This window comes from Corapipo altera, unplaced genomic scaffold (assembly GCF_003945725.1).
Source record: "Corapipo altera isolate COAL_440 unplaced genomic scaffold, ASM394572v1 55, whole genome shotgun sequence".
Lineage (NCBI taxonomy): Eukaryota > Metazoa > Chordata > Aves > Passeriformes > Pipridae > Corapipo > Corapipo altera.
Window position 1 is genome coordinate 2,238,077 of NW_020884882.1, and position 15,453 is coordinate 2,253,529.

The following is a 15,453-nucleotide window of genomic DNA, read 5'->3' on the forward strand; positions in this document are numbered from 1 at the left end:
AGGCGGGCACAGCCGCGGCTCTGGGGGTGCCGCGGTGGCGGCGCGGGCGGGCGGCCCGTGAGGGGGCGGGGGAGCCGCGGCTGTGCCCGCCCAGGGGCCCGGGGAGCGGGTGCGGGCAGCGCGGGCCCCGCGCGGTGTGTGCTTCACTGCGGGCTGTGCGGGCGCTGAACGTGCCCTGCGGGGAGTCCCTCCGTCGGTGCCTCCAGCCCCGGCTGCCGCGTGTCGGATTCACAGATTCAGCCGGGGTTTCCTCTGAGATCGTCGAGTCCAACCTCTGACCTGACACCGCCTCGTCTGCTAAACCATGGCACTGAGTGCCACGTCCAGTCTCTTCTTAAACACCTCCAGGGGCGGTGACTATACGACCTCCCTGGGCAGCCGATTCCAATGTCTGATCACTCTCTCTGTGAAGAACTTCTTCCTAATGTCCAACCTAAACCTCCCCTGGTCCGGCTTAAGACCGGACCTTCTTGTCCTGTCGCTGGTTACCTGGAGAAGAGCCCGACCCTCACCTGGCTACACCCTCCTGTCAGGGAGTTGTAGAGAGTGAGGAGGTCTCCCCTGAGCCCCCTCCTCTGCAGGCTGAACACCCCCAGCTCCCTCAGCCGCCGCTCAAAGGCACGGGCTGTGTCTGTGCGCTGGGAATCGCAAAGTGCTTCGTTCCCCAGCGAGACGTGGCGTTGTGCTCTGTAAGCAAAGCCCTGTGTCCCGCCCAGCGGTGCGGGGGTGCTGGAGAACGGGGCTCCCGGCTGGGGTTTGTTGTGCTCCGCAAATGCAGCAGCGAGAGAAGGTGGTTGGGTCTGACACATGGAACCGTCACAGCGCAGCCTGCGGTGTTTTAATAGGGAGATTTCACAAGTCTGTCACCGTTTCTGGAATTTTGCATGTTGTTGTGGTGCTTTCTATGTGTTATTTGAGAGCTCTTTCGCACTTCAGGATACGCAGCTCTTGTTCTGATTTCATAGTCACCTATACCCTTGAATAATGAACAAGTTTGAATTTCTTACCAAAACTGTATCAGGGTTGTGTTTTTACCCCCTTCTATAACATGATGGTAATACCTTCTTGCCTGCTTTTGTGTTTTTTTTTTTTTGGTGTGACAACGCTCTAGCTGATATTCTGTTATATTCTATGTAGAGACTCTCATGGTTTGGAAAGTGCTATTTGTTAAAATCTTATAAACCACTGTCCTGCCAAAATCTTGCAGTTGGTTAAGCATGGAAGGAAACGTATAATGATTTATCTTATTGTTTAGATGCTTCCAGTTCAGATAGGTAAATAAATTGTTTCAACAGTAAAGAAACCCCACTAATTTTCCAGTTCTTTTCAGATCATTCTGACTGGTGGAAGGAGTTTGGCATTTTTTTCTGTCAGTGAAGGAAGTGGCAAGATCTGTATGTCTCCTTTTTACCTCCAAGTTCTTTAGATAAGTCGTATGTGGGGGCAGTCCCCAGCATAAGAAGGATTTGGATCTGTTGGAGCAGGTCCAGAGTAGGGCCATAAAGATGCTCTGAGGGCTGGAGCACCTCTGCTTGAGACAGGCTGGGAGAGTGGGGGTTGTTCACCTGGAGAAGAGAAGGCTCTGGGGAGACCTGAGACCCCCTTCCAGTGCCTAAAGGGGCTCCAGGAGAGCTGGAGAGGGACTTTGGACAGGGGTGTGGAGTGACAGGACAAAGGGGAATGGCTTTAAACTGACAGAGGGCAGGGTTAGACAGGATATTGGGAAGGAATTCTTGGCTGTGTGGATGGTGAGGCCCTGGCACAGGTTGCCCAGAGAAGCTGTGGCTGCCCCATCCCTGGAAGTGTTCCAGGTTCAGGTTAGGCAGGGCTTGGAGGAATGTGGTCTAGTGGAAGGTGTCCCTGCCCATGGCAGGGAGATGAGCTTTAATGTCCCTTTCAAAGCAAGCCATTCTAGGATTGTAGCTATGTATGTACTGAGGTACCACACTCAGTTATTAAAATGTGGCATAGCTTTATCTTTTTTTTAGAGAAGGACACATTTACTGCATTCAGAAACTGTTTTGACACTCCTGGTGATGGTGCCTATGTCTTGTGTAGACATACACTGGATGTAGGAAGTGACTGCTGTATTTTTTTCTTGCAGGTTTTCAGGAACCTTATGCTCATAAATAAAACAATAGAAAAATGACATTAAGGAAAGGTATGTGTATATGTGTGTGTGTCTAATTTTTTTAAAGTATCTGAGTTTCTTTTTCTCTGCTTATGCTGATGAACTTTTTTCTTCAAAATTTTCAGTGAACATTTCCATCCTTATTGTGGCCGTTGTAATATTTTTGCTAGTTCTTCATCATAACTTCCTAAGCCTCAGTGACTTCTTGAAACGGGAGTTATCAGGTATGTTGGGTTTTATTTTAATTTTGAAAAAAATATTATTCTTTTTAAGATTGGTGGGAAAGCACATACTCTGACCAGAGAGTGGTTTGGATAAATGGGAGGGGGAAGTCAGTGAGGTTCTAGACATGGAAAAGGGACCCACTGTAGCTCAGCCTTATTTTAGTTCCTTGTGCTGTGTGTGAATATGTGTGGCTAAACGTGTGTAGTTTTTTGTAGTTGTGATGTTCTTCTATTCATTAACATCTCAGATTCTCAAAAGCAGGTGCTCTGTTTTCAGTGTTTGATGCTGGCAGGCTGTGATCCTGCTGAGACATCCAAGTGCTTGCATAGCAGAAATAACTGAATGTGTTGGGAATTCTAGTGTGGTTATAATAATGTGTAATAATAAAAACAAGTATGTGATGCCATTTGTACTCCACAGATTCAAGTCCCTTAGGACTTCAGCCTATAGATTTCATTCCTGCAGCTCCCCAGAGGCTGATAGATGAGAGGAATGATAAGGAGATTTCTGTGGTCATTGCAGCGTCAGATGAGAGGCTTGGGGGTGCAATTGCAGCCATGAACAGCATTTACCATCACACCAGATCCAACGTGGTTTTCCATATTGTTACTCTGAATGATACAGTGGATCACTTGAGGTAATGATCTTTTCATTGGATTCCCACAACACTGTAAACTTCAGTATCTCTGAGAAGAGAGCTGCCTTTCCCTGGAGCTGCTCTCCTCTGACTTGCAGTCCTGCCTGCTGCTGCTTATTGCTGCTTTTTGGCAAGGCTGCTGTGGGGAGTCCTACAGCTATTCCTTCTGGAAAAGTTTCAGGGATGGAAAAGAACCATCTTTTCCAACAGGATTATATCCAACCAGTGGGGTTGGCGTTCGTTGGTGGAAGGGTTGTTGATGTTACTTTATACATTTATTTCATCAAGCAATTCAAATACTGTCAGTCAGGTTTCTCCCTTTTCATAGATTGTTCTTTGATCCTTTTATTTTTACCCACCTCTGTCCACACTGATGTTTTTTTGTGAAGGACCTGTGATAACAGGACTGTGTATTTCTAATTAAACAAGAGGCAAGCTCATACCTTTCACGTGTCCCAGGTGAGCAGTGTGCTGGCAGTGGGCATGTCCCTGCAGCCACACAGGACACCACTGGCCTCAGCCATAGATGACATCCCAGATATGTGTTTGTGGGTAGGGAAGTGAGGGGGGGGCACATCAAGATCTGGGTTGCTGTCAGTCAGATCTCTTGCTTTTCATTTGATTTTTGTCTCATTAACAAGATCTGTGCCTTTCCCCTGTTTGCAGGCTGTGGCTTAGTGGCACTGCTCTGAAAAACATGAGATACCGAATTTTGGATTTTGACCCTCGTGTCTTAGAAGGGAAAGTACAAGTGGATCCCCAAAAAGCAGATACCTTCAAACCAGTGAGGATGCTGTTGATTACTTTTTGCAGTTATTAGTTAATAGCAATATATTTTGATGTTGGCTTTTAACACAACTAGAGATCAAAACCACATCTGTTAGCATAGAAGGAGTCTTTTATAATAAAATACCTAAATCTCAGTAAAAATATATTTCCAGCTAGTGAGAGATGCATTTGAATGTCTACATATACATGCTTAGTATCATTTTTTGCTGCTAGCTACAGCAAAACACAGCATGTCAAGCATACCAACACCTTGGAGATACTACAGATACATGTGGAGAAATAAGAAATTCTAATACAGACAAATTTTAAAGTTAGTTATCAATACATAAATTCATAGGAAACCAGGAATTGATGGAACTTGTTTATTTTAAATAACTTGTAGGATATTGCTGCCTATTTTATTTCCTTTATAGAAGTTGTCTTGGACATTAGTGCCATAGATAAGTGCAGGAGAATCAGTCCATTTCACATTTATTTGGACAATTTTTCATTTAATTCTTCACTTCTCTTGCTTTCTTGTTCTCACAGTTAACCTTTGCAAGATTCTACTTGCCCAACTTGGTACCTCATGCAGAGAAGGTCATTTATGTGGATGATGATGTAATAGTGCAAGGTATGGCACCTTTGTTAGCTGCCACTGGCCTTATGCTGAGGGCAATATCCCATCTCTCAGAGCCCAAACACTTCGAGGAAAGATGTCCAAACTTTGTAAATGTGAATGAGTTGGGTTAAACTGAGTGGTTACATCTCCTGTACCAGTGGCCTGAACAAAGCATAACTTGGCACTTAGTCAGGATTGCTTTTGATTTTTCTGTGCTTACTTCCATTTTCCAGATGATATTCTTGAACTTTACAACACTCCACTGAAACCTGGACATGCAGCTGCATTTTCAGATGATTGTGACTCAACCACCAGCAAAGTTGCTGTCCGTGGAGCAGGCAATCAGGTTAGTTTTATTCTGATCCAGTGGGAACAATACCACAGATCCCAGGCATTTGGGAATGTTCTAAATGCTGTGAACCTAAAGATGTGACTGTCCCAAACCAATTTATACTGATGTTTGTGTTACAAGTAGCACCTGCAGTTTCTGTTTAGGCACAGTAAATGCACTTTGAATTTTTGCTGTGCTGTACAATGAGGGCAATTTCTAGCATGGAACAGCAAGAGGTGTTACAACACCAGAGGGAGAATTTTTCATTTGTGAATGTTTAAAAAGTGCTTTTTCTGAGACTGGTACCATATTAATAACATGGTAGTATTAAGACCATGCAGCTTTCCTTAAAATATGTAGTGTATATAATCATATTTCCAAAATATGATTATATACACTGCTATATATATACTATATATAAGAGCTTAAAAAAGCTCTTAGGCTTTGTTTTTCTTATTTTAAAGGAACGGATATTTGCTTTAACAACTTCCATTTATGCCTGTCTGTTGTGAATTGTGCAGAATTTTTCTTTAAACAGGAATTCTGCCATATTTTAAGCTAATTTCTGCTCTCTTTTCCCCCCCCCAGTATAACTACATTGGCTTTCTAGATTACAAAAAAGAAACCATCCGAAAGCTCGCCATGAAAGCCAACACCTGCTCTTTCAATCCAGGAGTTTTCGTTGCCAATTTGACAGAATGGAAATTACAGAACATCACTAAGCAACTGGAGAAGTGGATGGCACTTAATGTCATGTAAGTACCCCCGAGCTGGGGTGACAGCAGGTCAGGGCTGGGGTTGTGCTGGTGGCATCTGTTGGATGAAGGGCTGTGTGTGTATCTGTGGGCTCCTGTCATGCTGCTGCAACTGAAAAGTCAACTGATTTAGGGCCACACCAGCATCCTTTCCCAACTTCTTTTCATCTTCTCTTCCAGAGAGGAACTTTACAGTAAGACTCTGGCTGGCAGCATCACAACACCTCCACTGCTAATTGTATTCTACAAGCAGCATTCCAGTATTGATCCCATGTGGAACGTCCGACATCTCGGTATGTACGAAATATCTGTGACACTGTTTCCCCAGTGTGGTTTTCCAGGCCTGTAGCAGGACACCTGGTTGATGAGGCAGCAAATGGACCTCTTATTCCCCTATTCTGTCCCTTGAAAAGCTGTTTAAGAAACACAGCTTTGCAATATCTTCTTGGGGCTTGTGGGCCTGAACCTTCATGGTCTTCTTTGAACTACTGAGAGGTAGTTCTTGAATTGACTTACTCACAAAATACTTCTAATTTTCCACATATATGTTGTATCTGAAGTGATTTGAGGTGTTTCTTCCAAGACTGTTGAGAAGAACAGACTTTCATATCTGTTCTGCTACTCATGAAACCCCAGTGCTGGGAAAGCTTTTTTAGGTTTGGTTTCTGATGAACAAAAAATAGGCTGCTGAATACATCTGGGTGTTAAGGGGGTTTCAATGAACTTGGAAGTTAAGGCAGTGTATTAAAATAGATACTAAGAGAGCTTAAAGTGGCATTCAGTTGCACCTGATTTGTTTTTCACTTTGCCCCTGTATCTGCCTCCCATATCACCTCCTTTCTCCATAAATGATAAGATTTCCTTTGTTAAATCCTTTGTTTTGAAGTTAACCTTTTGCATGTTGCTGTTCCTGCTGCCTTTATTTCAGGCACTAACGCTGCTTTTTCAATAAAAGGGTCTAGTGCTGGAAAAAGATACTCTCCTCAGTTTGTGAAAGCTGCCAAGCTGCTCCACTGGAATGGACATTTCAAACCTTGGGGAAGAACAGCTTCCTATGCTGAAGTCTGGGAGAAGTGGTATGTCCCTGACCCTACAGGCAAGTTCAACCTGATCCGCAGACACTCGGAAGCCTATGAAGCAAAGTAGAGCCAAGGCTGATAACTGATGGTGCTTTCTCAGGAAACTTTTGGAGCCAAGCAGAACATTTCTTTTTTTTAGCCAACATGTATTACAGAGCCATCCTTGCCTTCTGGAGCACAAGGTGATGCACTTATTCTGGTGCAGTTCTGAAATGCAGAGGTCCAAAGGAGGCTCATGTCACCTGCATGACAGAAGGTGCTGCTCCAGCAGCACTACAGAAAGGGAGGGAGGATCTCCACAAACGGGCACTTTTGTTTAGATCATTTCAGTCGTGTTCTTCTGCTCTTTACTGCGAGTCTTGTAGCAGAGGATCATTTTATCAGTTACAGAAACATTTCTAAGAACAAGATACAAATTCATTTGGTGCTTGCACCACGCAAATCTTGCACATCAATGTACTGTAATTAAGAGTTGCTTGAGTTCTGGGTTTGTTTTTTGTTGTTTTGTTTTGTTATTCTGTGAAACAGTTCCCTCAACAACCCTTTCATGCATGAAATCTCCCAACCATTTCTGTGTAAGTCCTTCTTGCAGAATTCTACAAAATTGAATCTTTTGTGAAAGATAAATTCTTCAAGTTTTATTTCACTATGCAAAGTGGTTTTAACTGCCAGTGAACACTAAAACATGTTTTGTAAAGTGGTGGATGAAACCTTGTTCAAAAATAAAGCTAATTGTAACATGTTGACTCAAGCCTCGGGTAAATGGCTGCCCATAGTCAGTGCTACAGGTAAGTTGTTTTGGTTTTTTATAGCTGTGCTGTGAAGTTTTAGTAGTTATTATTAGCTGATCTATCCCAGCAGCTATTGTGCCAACTGTTCCCTTTAACAGAGGGTAGAACTGAAGTTGTCAACACTGCTTGTGAACAGTTCTCTGTGGAAGATGTTTAGACAAAAGGCTTTGTGTTCATGCAGTGACAGCTGAATGCTGCATGGTCTCAGATACAGGGCAGCAAAGGACAAGGGCTCCTTCATGACTATGAGTATGGTTTTAATTCTGCTTTGTCATTTAAAAGGATTTCAAACTGCTTGTCTCATTGCAGTCACTGCCTATAGTTCTGTCGTGGGTGTCGATCTGGTTTGTTACCTTTGGTTTCTTTTGCTGGGTTTTGATGAAAAATTCTTGTCCTTGAAGCAGTAATAAGTTCACTTACCAAACTTTGAAAGATTGTACTGGATCAGCTGGCACCAACTTAATTCAGATGAGCAGGCTGTGTTTGAGCAGGCTTAAAGAAACTCCATCTGTGTCTACACTTGACACCTTTTTGAGCTGCCTATGAGGACTATGCCTCAGCATACCTTTAGGGAAAACACACCTATCTGTTAAAAGAACACAGAAATCAGACCTAATAGGAAGAAAACGGATTCACAGGACGAAGATGCTCAATATGAGGCATTTATTCTAAATGTTTAATTCTTGGAGCAGCTGCAGGGCCTCTTGGCAATTCTCTTGCTATCCCAGTTCTGCTACAGGCTGAGCACAGTAACACATCCTGATTGCACAGGGCAGTGTTTTGCTTTATATTTAGAAGTTGTTGGCCAGACATGACAGGTATCACCAGGAAATAACTCTTTTGTTCAAGAGCACTGTAAGAACAAGCATCTTGTTCCCCAGTGAAGGAGGGTTATTAATGTAATCTGTTACTTTTCCCTGTGAAGGTCCAGAACAGATTAACATACCTTATGTCTAGCTCAAATAAGGAGCATTTTTTAGCCACTTTTAACTTATTAAAGTTTTACATGTTTTGCAAAAATACACTGAAAAGTTACTGTCTGAAGTCAGGCTCTAGGGATACAGTTCTTGTAATCCTCTAGGAAAAGCAATTAAATTTGATGCAGGAATGAAAACTTATCTTGAAATTGAATTGCTTGAATGTGACTAGAATTAAAGATTTACCACTGTTTTGCAGTGAAAAGGACAAACCATTTATCTTTTTGAAACATCTTTTTATAAGACAAAGTGAACAGACTAACTCGGCATATTAGGAATTTTTTTAAATAGGATTTAATACAGGAAATAAACTTTACAACTTAAAGCTGAATAACAGGCAGTTTCCCAGACTGTATAAAATCTGGAACCATCAAGGGATATGCACTATTATATACATTATTTGATACAGCAATAATTGTGAGTCTTTGCAGCAGCTCTGGTGTGCAGCATTCCTCCACTTCTGCTGCAACTCAAGTCTTCAGGGCTGTTCTGAAGGCCAGTAGTAAGAGTGTCCAAACAGTGCCATCACACCTGATTGCTACACATAGTCTGTATTAAAATCATAGGCATCATCTTCCTCTGCTGGCTTATCTAAGCTGAAGGACAGGGAAGTGGAATGTTCACCTTCTGAGAAGAGAAAATCATGTGTTAGTGAAACCAGTGCAAGTGCTGGAGTACTAGAGACCATCCTTGAAGCCAGAGTTCTTAATACAGACCTGCCATCTGCTCCTCTGAATTTGTAGGGTTTGCTTGTTGTTTTCCAAGCTTTGCTTTCCTGGTGACCTGAATTTTGCTTTCCTACAAGTCAGAGAGATCAGAGGTGTGTTATTCAAACATCACTAATGAGATCTCCCATGCAAATGAAACCCAACAGACCCTGAGGATGATGTGGATGTCCCCTTGTACAGTTGGTTAGAAACACACTGCTCAGGCAACTGGCTTGGAACAATGTTGTTTCCCTAACTGAGGAAAACAGTCCAACCCTTACCTGGAGGAGAAAGGCTTTTTGATTACAAAAAGTGCCTCCAGTGCCTCACTTCACAATAAGACACTGACTGGGTTCTTGGTGTCAGGATCTAAACAGGTAGAAACCTTAATTTACCTCTTCGACATCATTTTCTTCTTCGTCTTCTTCCACATCATCATCACTGCTTTCTGTAAATTCCTCCTCTTCTTCCTCTTCCTCCTCCTCCTTGGTTCTTTCCATGTTTTTCCACTTTGATCCTTCCTCTATCACTTTACTTTCCTCTATTGTCCCATTTGCCATACCAGCTGACTGGAAAATAATGCTGCTTGCTGGAGTGGGGTATTTTAAAGCTGGCAAAGACATAGTAAGTGTCTGTTAAGTCCCACTCAGACAGCACCAAGTGTAATGCCCACCCTGACAGGACACATTTTAGTCTTGCCCCCTCCCTGCCATAGCACTCCCACATAGGCAGGCAGAACAAAGGACAATTCGGAGACTGCTAGGAACTGAAAATCTTGGATTTGAGTATAGGTAAGTTCAGATTAGATATCAGGAAAAATATCTTCCCTGTGAGGGTGGTGATGCACTGGCACAGGCTGCCCAGAAAAGCTGTGGCTTCCCCATCCCTGGAAGTGCTCAAGGCCAGGCTGGATGGGGCTCTGAGCAACCTGGTCTAGTGGGAGGTGTCCCTGCCCATGGCAGGGGGTTGGAGTGAGATGATCTTTAATGTCCCTTCCAACCCAAACCATTCTAAGATTAATGGTAGTGTATCACAGGAACAGTCCTACCTTGAACAGTGTTGCTGTTTTCTTCTTCTAAGTTCTTTAAATTCAAGCCCTCTTGCATTTCAGCTATTTTTTGTTCTGTAAGATATGGTGGTGGTGTCTGAGATCCTGGAGGTTCTGAGTGGTAGCTTATTTTGCCTCTGGGAAATAAAAATCAGCATTAAAAACTAACTAAAGATAACATAGTTAAATCACTGTATTTAAAAATGAAACCCAGAGCACAAAGCTCTGAAACTTCTCAACCTAAATACTCATGTACTATTAGCTGTTTATAGCAGTTTAATAGCTATTTAAATTTGACTCTGAAGTTGTCAACAGTATTTAGTGGACTGCCCACTCCTGAAAGGGAAAAGGGGCATACTTTGTCACCACAAATCACCTGCCTGTATAATCATGAGCTGTAAAAGCAGCTGAGCAACTTGACCAAGAGAAAAAATCACAGTCAGTTACTGATTCTGAGTTACGTTTATTCCTACCCTCAGAATATAGGAATCACCATAAATTTCCACAGAAGATTTGCCACATCCTTTCCTGTGTAGAAGAGAACTACATGGACTTGGTATTTGAGAGGAAGGTGAATTTCTCTAAGAGAGTTACAGCATAAGTCAGCAAACTGGCTATGGAGTAATGTGCTACAGGCTTTGACTTTTGTCATGTATCCCTCACAAATTTAGAAAATTATCCATGGATGGCATTCCCTAACTCTGTTGGCCAATCCAGCTCTTTACCAAAGTAAAATCAAGGGAAAACATGGAAAAAAGGAAAGGCTCTCATTTCTAAGTGCTTTGCATGACTTGGAGTTTCTGCTGTGCTCAATTAACAACATGAAAAAGGTGAGCAGCACAGAGCAAAGTTCACAGCATACATACCCTGTCCAGTCACAGAGCACTAATTTAGCAATATTTTCTACATCAGGAACACCTCCCTTTTTCAGCATGCCCCTCTTCTGAGCAAGTAAAGATAAAAACTCTTCAGGGTTCCTGAAATCTGGCATATTGTAGCACATCATTACCTAGGGCAAAAGAAAATGGCATATTCAGAGAGAGACCCACCTTTCTCTTAGTTTTAGGAATAAAAGAGCAAATCAAATTGCATTACAATGAGGACAAATGAGAGTGTGAAGAGCTGTTTTTCTCTTGCACGTGGGAGTAAACATTACAAAACAAAATGCCTTCTTCACCACCAAACTCCTTTGCATTCACCCAGACTAGTGGGTGTACAGAGACAGAGCACTGGTCTGTGAAAACAGTCACTGAATGGGAATTAGGCTTAGCTTAATTTGAGTGAAATCAGAGTTGGATCTGAGGTCTTCACTGTAACAATAGGATCCAGAAAGAATATCATCATTTTTCACTCTGTGATACTGTGATGAGATCTTAAAAGCAGGGTTGTTTAAAAATCAGAAACACTACTGGGATAACACTCTGGCTGTCAGGATCACAGCATGCTGTTCTGCCTTCTGTTGGTAAGGATGAAGGATCACATTTAGCACTGCTACTCTGCATGGTTAGCAGAAAGCAGTGCAGAAACTACCAGAATTAACTGAAGTGAAAGGAACTTTCATTATTGGGCCTAAGAAACCTACAGAGAAGTGAAATGCAGTGAGAGATGTGGAAAAAGATGGAGCTCACCTGCTGCTTACTGCAGTTATTTATAATGGCATTTACTGCTTCAAGCACATCTGCTGAGCCTGGTTCTTCAGTGTCTATGATACTTCTCAAGGCCAGAGCCAGGGCACTGTTGGAAGGATCTGCAATTATACTTGGACTGTCCAACATCTTTGTCTGCTTATCAATGTGCACAATTTGCATGGACCTGTTCAGACAGAAATGCACCGTGAGTGGGTAACCAGTGAAGGAGTGGTGATGGTGAGGGATGTAAGACACAAAGCTCAGTGTTGGATTGAATGGACTTCATACAGACTCAGCTTCAGTGTTTTGTCATCATGTGCTTTGTGTAGGACAGAAATCTAAACCTACAAAAAGTAAGCTCTCTGGTGAGAGCTTCCATCACACAGATCAACATCTTTCATCTCGCAAATCAAAGTGTGCATTTAAAACTCCACACAAGTGCATATTTTGCACCCAATGGGTGGAAACTGTACACAAACAAAACTCAAGGTAAGTGGAACACAACAAACAGGGAAAGGAACAGCTTTTATCAGACTCAACTTACTTGGTAACACCTCTTGCTATGCTAACATTGCAAGCACGTGCTCCTTTGAGACTGTTGATTATGCTGCTCTTTCCCACGTTAGGGAAACCTGAAGAAAATGACATAAATCCTTGTAAGTTAAATAACACTGATCAAAACTCCCATCTTCCAAGTGTCTTTGCTAAGGTCCATCATCAGTGTGAGATCAGAGTTGGATCTGAAGTCTTCACTACAGAAGTAAGACAAAGTGTGTATCCTCATTTCTCACACTGACACAGTGACTAGAAAGCCCTTTAGCAAACCCTGTGTTAGCAGTTTTACCCAGTTTGTAACACAGGACCCCAAAGCTTTACAGGAGGAGAAGGAAACTCCTCCTGTCTGTCCAAAAACACTCACCTACTACCCCAACCTGAATGGCTTTGTTTTGAGTCTTGCTGTGCTCTTGAAGAAGTTTCAAAAGGCATTTGGTTCCAAAACACTGAGAGGGTTTTGATAAATCAACACGTGCATGTCTTTTTGTGACCTGTTCCTGCTGGATTCAAAGGCAAAAACCCCCATGGTCAGGAGCTATTTAGGAAGATAAAATATGTATATTCTGTTTATTGATCTAGATTTATCAATCTACTGTAATTTCAGTGGCAAGAACCCCCCCCACTGTACTGCAAAGCTCAGCTGAAGTGTAAAGGCATATCCATCAGTCACAGCAGTGTAATCAAACAAGAGGAAAAGGAATTTTAAAGAAAGAGTTCCTGTTCCCCAACATGCTTCAACATGCATGATTGCAAACACACAACTCACTCATGAGACAGCCTGCAGTGCTCTTACCATAGTCTTGCCCTTCATCAGCGTTGCTGATTTAAAAGCAACTGTTGGAAACTCCTTCTTCAAATAATTCAACCATTTCTCTAAGTTGTCCTTTGGTACTAAATCTGGAAAAAAGAGGAGTTCTTTCACTCTTGTGGATCTTAAATATCACTGTGTGTAGGAAATCTGATGTGGAATTAGAAATCAGGCCACATTTTGTCCATTTAGGATGTTCCTTTATGATAAATAATGTTTGGCTGAAAATGCTACTAAAGTACCAAGCATGTTCCCCAAAGGCACCCACTGTCTCCTTTTCCTGCCTTAAGCAGAACACATCCCAATTACATTTTTGGCCCCTCTATCAGGTTTTTAAGGCTGGGGTCTTGCTAAAAGACTGTATATGATACAGAGTGATGTTCTGTGAACGAATGTCCCACTATCCCTGCAAGGACTACTCTAATACAAAGTTCCCTTTGCTCTTGCTATTTTATTTTCTGGCTTTTCAGCTGCTGGTAACTCAGTACTTTCCAGCTTTTTTAGTGAGCACAGAGTTGGAACAAATATCTTCAATGGAATCTCAGATTTCTTTAAAATCTTCATAACTCACCTACCACAGAACCACACAGTGACCAAGTAACACTTGGAGAAAAACCTGTGTTTCTTACCAATTTTGTTCAGAACCAACAGCAGCTTTTTGTTTCCTCCAGAGCAAATGACAGCTTGCTCCAGCTGAGGACACCGGCAGCCCATCGGATCTCTCGCATCTAAAACCTCCAGAACCACATCTGAGGCCTCAAGCACCTGGGTTAGAAACAAGACAAGACTCTCAAATAAGGCATCACACACCAGATGACAACACTCTCGTTGTAAAATCCCATAAGTGTTGATGTTTATCACAGACAACCTTTATACTCTCCAGCAGCTCCACAGTAATGCCAAAGAAAGGAAAACAACAAGTGGTCTCATTGCTGACTCTCATCAAATTATATAAAGACAGCTGAAGCACTTCACCTTGTTGAGCTCCCTGCAGAATGATTTCTTTGAATTTTTATTCACAGGTTTTTTAGTCTTTCCTTTAGACTTGCCAGAGGATTCCTGAAGGCAAATAAAAACAAAAGTGAATTATTTAAATAAGAATTAGAGTAAATACTTGTGTGCCTACGCAGCGTGAAAATGTAACATGTAACATCCTCCTTGAGAAGGTGCACTTTCAGGGTGACTTTTATAAGCTTCACAGAATCAAAATCATACAGGACACCTACCTTTCCCTCTGCTTTTTCCTTGATTTTGGCTGCCTTCTTTTTAGCTTCCAGCTTCCTCTTCTTTTCATGTTCTTTCTGTCTGTTGAGCTTCTGCTTTTGTTTCAGTTCTTCAAGCTGATTGCAAACAAAATCCAAGCCAGATAAAACATTTTTGAAGGTGGTAAGGAAGACTGTTCTTTCTCCCCGTTTCCCTATGTCTGACCCAAGTTCCTGAGACAGCTCAATTAGAAGTCCTGGCTGTCCAAGTGACACTGGGACACGTTTTTTTTTTGCATCCTACCCTGAAAAGAGTACTGTTGCCTTCAACTGTCTCAAAACCAGGGGCAACCAGCCATTAGCCTGACCCCAAAATAACAGCTGTGCAGCAACAACTACAACTGTGCTGCTCCCATGCCACATTACTCCACACTGCAGACAGCAGATCCTTATTTTCTGTATAATCACATCATGCCAAGATTTAATTTTTAGCACATCCATGCATCTTACCATTGCAAGCAATTTGGAGCACATTAAAAATGACTCTTCCAGCATGTTAACAGGTACAGTAAGAAAAAGGTTAAAAAAAAAAAAAAGAGCCAATTGTTGCACACTGTACAATCCTGGAAATAAAGATATTATTTTTCCCAAGTATGTGTCTACCAGGACCATCTACATTCTACCACAACTGCATCTCTGGTGCACACACAAAGCTTCCTTGAAGGCAGGAATGGTCTCAGTTCTTATCCTCTTTGCCACAAGCTGTATTTTACCCTCTGCTTTCTTTGCTCTGCCTCCCTTAGAAGCTCTTCCTTGAACGGTGCAGTGCTGGGAACTCCGGGATCTTTCTTGGGCTTTTTGTGCCCACGTTTCTTGGCCTCCTTCCTGACCTTTCGGTGGTGTTCTCTGATCTGCAGACAGGAACAAGAACACTTGCTCAGGCCACCCCCAAAAAAAACTTACAGAGTAAAAACCAGCACATTTCTGACCTGCCCGAGGTGGTTTGACTGCATAATGTGTCATCATAAAGCTACACTTCAATGCACCAGCCCAAAACAATGTAAAATATAAAGATGTAAAAAACCTACACTGGAAAACAAATTCCTCACTGAAGCCCAGACTCTTTAACATGCAATATAATACCCTTAGTCTGTACATGTACACGCGCAACATATTTCTAAAATAACAC

At 42.4% G+C, this 15,453-nt stretch overlaps 1 protein-coding gene and 3 non-coding genes across 5 annotated transcripts in view; 1 reads left to right on the top strand and 3 right to left on the bottom strand.

The window, feature by feature from the left end:
- GLT8D1 (glycosyltransferase 8 domain containing 1) overlaps positions 1-14,036 on the top strand; it is a 15,448-nt gene extending 1,412 nt beyond the window's left edge. Inside the window, exons 2-11 of one of the 2 annotated variants that reach the window (XM_027640375.1) lie at positions 2,105-2,161; positions 2,257-2,355; positions 2,777-2,993; positions 3,660-3,777; positions 4,311-4,395; positions 4,617-4,729; positions 5,303-5,469; positions 5,650-5,762; positions 6,425-6,565; positions 13,734-14,036. In XM_027640375.1, the coding sequence (XP_027496176.1) occupies positions 2,146-2,161; positions 2,257-2,355; positions 2,777-2,993; positions 3,660-3,777; positions 4,311-4,395; positions 4,617-4,729; positions 5,303-5,469; positions 5,650-5,762; positions 6,425-6,565; positions 13,734-13,759 (1,095 nt within the window). In that variant the 5' untranslated portion in view covers positions 2,105-2,145 and the 3' untranslated portion in view covers positions 13,760-14,036. Of the gene's footprint in view, positions 1-2,088; positions 2,162-2,256; positions 2,356-2,776; positions 2,994-3,659; positions 3,778-4,310; positions 4,396-4,616; positions 4,730-5,302; positions 5,470-5,649; positions 5,763-6,424; positions 7,295-13,733 lie in introns of those variants that run through there. The other variant, XM_027640374.1, reaches the window with a different exon arrangement.
- LOC113946036 lies at positions 11,345-11,420 on the bottom strand. The gene has a single exon (XR_003527271.1). It is a non-coding gene; the product is annotated as a small nucleolar RNA SNORD19 (small nucleolar RNA).
- On the bottom strand, positions 11,950-12,027 carry LOC113946037. Its single transcript, XR_003527272.1, has one exon. It is a non-coding gene; the product is annotated as a small nucleolar RNA SNORD69 (small nucleolar RNA).
- On the bottom strand, positions 12,415-12,488 carry LOC113946035. Its single transcript, XR_003527270.1, has one exon. It is a non-coding gene; the product is annotated as a small nucleolar RNA SNORD19 (small nucleolar RNA).
- Positions 14,037-15,453: the final 1,417 nt, after the last annotated feature.